At 44.8% G+C, this 5,000-nt stretch overlaps 1 protein-coding gene across 4 annotated transcripts in view; it reads right to left on the reverse strand.

Annotated features, from left to right (window-relative positions):
* carmil3 (capping protein regulator and myosin 1 linker 3) overlaps nt 1-5,000 on the reverse strand; it is a 55,404-nt gene that overhangs the window by 10,927 nt on the left and 39,477 nt on the right. For all 4 annotated transcript variants that reach the window (XM_035536007.1, XM_035536006.1, XM_035536005.1 and 1 more), the window contains 5 exons: nt 4,597-4,707; nt 4,394-4,460; nt 3,289-3,476; nt 2,837-2,916; nt 2,475-2,633 (listed from right to left, as the gene is read on the reverse strand). In XM_035536007.1, the coding sequence (XP_035391900.1) occupies nt 2,475-2,633; nt 2,837-2,916; nt 3,289-3,476; nt 4,394-4,460; nt 4,597-4,707 (605 nt within the window). The remainder of the gene's footprint in view (nt 1-2,474; nt 2,634-2,836; nt 2,917-3,288; nt 3,477-4,393; nt 4,461-4,596; nt 4,708-5,000) is intronic.

Raw genomic sequence — 5,000 nt, forward strand, 5'->3', positions numbered from 1 at the left:
TGTGTGTGTGTATACATGTAGATATGTGTGTGTGTGTGTATACATGTATACATGTAGATATGTGTGTGTGTGTGTGTATACATGTAGATGTGTGTGTGTGTGTGTGTATACATGTAGATGTGTGTGTGTGTGTGTGTGTGTGTGTGTATACATGTATATATGTGTGTGTATACATGTATACATGTAGATATATGTGTGTGTGTGTGTGTATATATACATGTAGATATGTGTGTGTGTGTGTATACATGTAGTTATGTGTGTGTGTGTGTGTGTGTATACATGTAGATATGTGTGTGTGTATACATGTAGATATGTGTGTGTGTGTGTGTGTATACATGTAGATGTGTGTGTGTGTGTGTATACATGTAGATATGTGTGTGTGTGTGTGTATACATGTAGATATGTGTGTGTGTGTATACATGTAGATATGTGTGTGTGTATACATGTATACATGTAGATATGTGTGTGTGTATACATGTAGATATGTGTGTGTGTGTGTGTGTATACATGTAGATATGTGTGTGTGTGTGTGTATACATGTAGATATGTGTGTGTGTGTGTGTGTGTGTGTGTATACATGTAGATATGTGTGTGTGTGTGTGTATACATGTAGATATGTGTGTGTGTGTGTGTATATATACATGTAGATAAGTGTGTGTGTGTATATACATGTAGATAAGTGTGTGTGTGTGTGTATACATGTAGATGTGTGTGTGTGTATACATGTAGATATGTGTGTGTGTATACATGTAGATATGTGTGTGTGTGTGTGTGTGTGTGTATACATGTAGATGTGTGTGTGTGTGTGTATACATGTAGATATGTGTGTGTGTATACATGTATACATGTAGATATATGTGTGTGTGTGTGTGTGTATATATACATGTAGATATGTGTGTGTGTGTATACATGTAGATATGTGTGTGTGTGTGTGTGTGTGTGTATACATGTAGATATGTGTGTGTGTGTATACATGTAGATATGTGTGTGTGTGTGTGTGTGTGTGTGTATACATGTAGATATGTGTGTGTGTGTGTGTGTGTGTGTGTATACATGTAGATATGTGTGTGTGTGTGTATACATGTATACATGTAGATATGTGTGTGTGTATACATGTAGATATGTGTGTGTGTGTGTATACATGTATACATGTAGATATGTGTGTGTGTATACATGTAGATATGTGTGTGTGTGTGTGTATATACATGTAGATATGTGTGTGTGTGTGTGTGTGTATACATGTAGATGTGTGTGTGTGTGTGTGTATACATGTAGATATGTGTGTGTGTGTATACATGTAGATATGTGTGTGTGTGTATACATGTATACATGTAGATATGTGTGTGTGTATACATGTAGATATGTGTGTGTGTGTGTGTATACATGTAGATATGTGTGTGTGTGTATACATGTAGATATGTGTGTGTGTGTGTATACATGTATACATGTAGATATGTGTGTGTGTATACATGTAGATATGTGTGTGTGTGTGTATACATGTAGATATGTGTGTGTGTGTGTGTGTGTGTGTGTATACATGTAGATATGTGTGTGTGTGTGTGTGTGTGTGTATACATGTAGATATGTGTGTGTGTGTGTGTGTGTGTATACATGTAGATATGTGTGTGTGTATACATGTAGATATGTGTGTGTGTGTGTATACATGTAGATATGTGTGTGTGTGTGTGTGTGTGTATACATGTAGATATGTGTGTGTGTGTGTGTGTGTGTGTATACATGTAGATATGTGTGTGTGTATACATGTAGATATGTGTGTGTGTGTATACATGTAGATATGTGTGTGTGTGTGTGTGTATACATGTAGATATGTGTGTGTGTATACATGTAGATATGTGTGTGTGTATACATGTAGATATGTGTGTGTGTGTGTATACATGTAGATATGTGTGTGTGTATACATGTAGATATGTGTGTGTGTGTGTGTGTATACATGTAGATATGTGTGTGTGTATACATGTATACATGTAGATATGTGTGTGTGTGTGTGTATACATGTAGATATGTGTGTGTGTGTGTGTATACATGTAGATATGTGTGTGTGTGTGTGTGTGTATACATGTAGATATGTGTGTGTGTGTGTGTGTGTAAATCTAAAAAAATCCCAAGCAGAAAAAATACAAAATCACACGATGCACAAAGATCTCCTAAATGGAAACGTGAGAGGATAGTAGACTAGAGGAAAAAAAGGAAAAAGTGGGAAAATCCAGAAAAAACGATCTCCCTGCTGCTTAGTTTTTTATTCATTCATGCTCTCAGCCATTTACTTTACCGCAGGGTCGCAGGGTCACGGTCTATCCTGGCAGCTGGGGGCATGGCGGCGGATCAACCCTGGACAGGGTGCCTAAGGACTCAGTCTCTCGTGTTTAATAAACCTGTTATTAATGCTCTATAAGCTGCAGTACTAGGGTTAGTACAACCCTCAGCTGTGGGTTGTGTGAGTGGGAGGAGCTTACCAGGTGCGGCATTCATCACCACAGGCCCCGCCCCTGGCGTCGGGCTCCAGCGAGTCGCACACGGTGCTGCGGTTCTTCATGAGGCCCGTGAGGATGGACAGCATGCCTCGCTTCTTCTTTCGCCTCAGGGCCTGGGTGTGACCGTGGGAGGAGATCTGACTGTGGGACAAACACAGACCGGAGACGGGGGCGCAGTTTGAGAGCCGCTGACGCTGTCAGTCGCCACGCCGGCGGGAACAGATTAAAAACGGTAGCAGACACTGCTTACATCTAAGCCTCTAACATCTTACACCTAATCAGGTTTGTCAAAAGCGTTTAAATCCTGGCTAATGTTCGTTTCGCTGCGAGCGTTATGCCGATACCTGTCCAGTAAGACCCGCTTGGTGTAGAAATCCGGCAGGCCATCGTCCAACCGCGTCACGCCGCCGTTCTCGGAAGGATGCTGCAGGGTGAAAGGGAAACGAGGCGGCGATGAGGCCGAGAGAACGGCGATTCACTCTTGTGATAAGCAGACGCGACAGATCTGCAAAACGGGACGTGAGCGCAGGCCTGCGGCCCGGGTTAAACGGAGCGGCTCAGAAAACAGCGGGGAGGCTTCGAGGACTATTTCTGGATCTCCGACCAGGTTAAAACAGCGGTGGGGTTAGTGAACGCCGCGATAAGCTCCGACCTCAAACGGAAGCAAAATACGACAGAAGGGAAAATGAATAATTCAGAAAGGAAAGCAAACAGAGAAAGAGATGCTTTGTTATTTGCGCACGTGGACATTTTTAAAATAACGGTTTTTTTTTAATTTTATCGACCAGCCCGTTACCGCGTCTACGGAGGTGTGGCCAGGCCTGTGCTTCCGCGGAGGGCGGGGCCTGAAGTGGGTCACGTGGCGTAGAGGTGCACCCTGGGTAGGCAGGGAGGCCAGGGTTTCCAGAGAGGCTGAGCGTGAAAGGGGTGGAGCCGTGTGAGGCATGGACGGTGAAGGTGAGCAGGGTGGGTCGTCACCTAGGCCTGCGGGAGGAGGAGCTAGGCGTGAGAGGGCGAGAGAGGGCGGCTCTCTGGTACTAAATGCAGAACGATAAGCTTAACAAGCATGTAAAATACACCCAACACGGTAAGCAGGAGTATCGTCTATATGAAACTGCTGTGTGAAACTATTGTATAAAACTGTAGTACGAAACTCCTGTATGAGACCACTGTATGAGACCACGGTATGAGACCGCTGTATGAGACTATGGTATGAGACCACTGTATGAGACTATGGTATGAGACCACAGTATGAGACCACTGTATGAGACTATGGTATGAGACCACTGTATGAGACTATGGTATGAGACCACGGTATGAGACCACTGTATGAGACCGCTGTATGAGACTATGGTATGAGACCACGGTATGAGACTGCTGTATGAGACTACAGTATGAGACCACGGTATGAGACCGCTGTATGAGACTATGGTATGAGACCGCTGTATGAGACCACTGTATGAGACCACTGTATGAGACCGCTGTATGAGACTACAGTATGAGACTACAGTATGAGACCGCTGTATGAGACTATGGTATGAGACCACAGTATGAGACCACTGTATGAGACTATGGTATGAGACCACTGTATGAGACTATGGTATGAGACCACGGTATGAGACCACTGTATGAGACCGCTGTATGAGACTATGGTATGAGACCACGGTATGAGACTGCTGTATGAGACTACAGTATGAGACCACGGTATGAGACCGCTGTATGAGACTATGGTATGAGACCGCTGTATGAGACCACTGTATGAGACCACTGTATGAGACCGCTGTATGAGACTACAGTATGAGACTACAGTATGAGACCACTGTATGAGACTACAGTATGAATGACCACTGAGTGGTGAGTAAGAGCTCAGGTCGGTAAAAGGTGTCTTCTGTGTGACTCACTCAGCCTGGTGGAGACGGGACGGATGCGCCTCATTCTGGAACTCCGCTTCTTTATGGCTATTGTGTCCTGCACAGATGGAGGTAATGAATAGTGTGGTCGCACCGTCGCACCATCACACCAAAACAGATGGGTGAGCCACGGATTAAACCGCACCAGAACAAGATTACGTGGCCATTATGGCCAGTCGGACCGGGGCACTCACTATGCAGATGGCAAAGTCTTCCTCTGTGGTGTCCAGGCCGTCGGCATGACGAAGAGCGCGACTGACAGTGACGCTATCCTCCAGCTGCCGCGCCAGCGAGACCTGATGGAGCTGCACGTGGCGAGAATGCACAGCATGACGCGTAGCTGCGCGCTGAGATCAGTAATACTTGCCGTTACTCGGAGTCGATACCGTAATCAAAATGATTACTCATGGCACTCCCCAAACGAAACACTTCCGCCCACGGCCAAATGCCCTCGCACACTCGAGGTTTGTCAGAATGATTCATGTTTGCCTTGATTCATCAGAACTCTCAGAACACTCATCACGCAGGGCCAAGTCGGATTATTCACACACACTCGTGCTGCACACACTCGTCAGATATTTCAGCAGTGCATTGAAGG

This window comes from Electrophorus electricus, chromosome 18, assembly GCF_013358815.1.
Source record: "Electrophorus electricus isolate fEleEle1 chromosome 18, fEleEle1.pri, whole genome shotgun sequence".
Classification (NCBI taxonomy): domain Eukaryota; kingdom Metazoa; phylum Chordata; class Actinopteri; order Gymnotiformes; family Gymnotidae; genus Electrophorus; species Electrophorus electricus.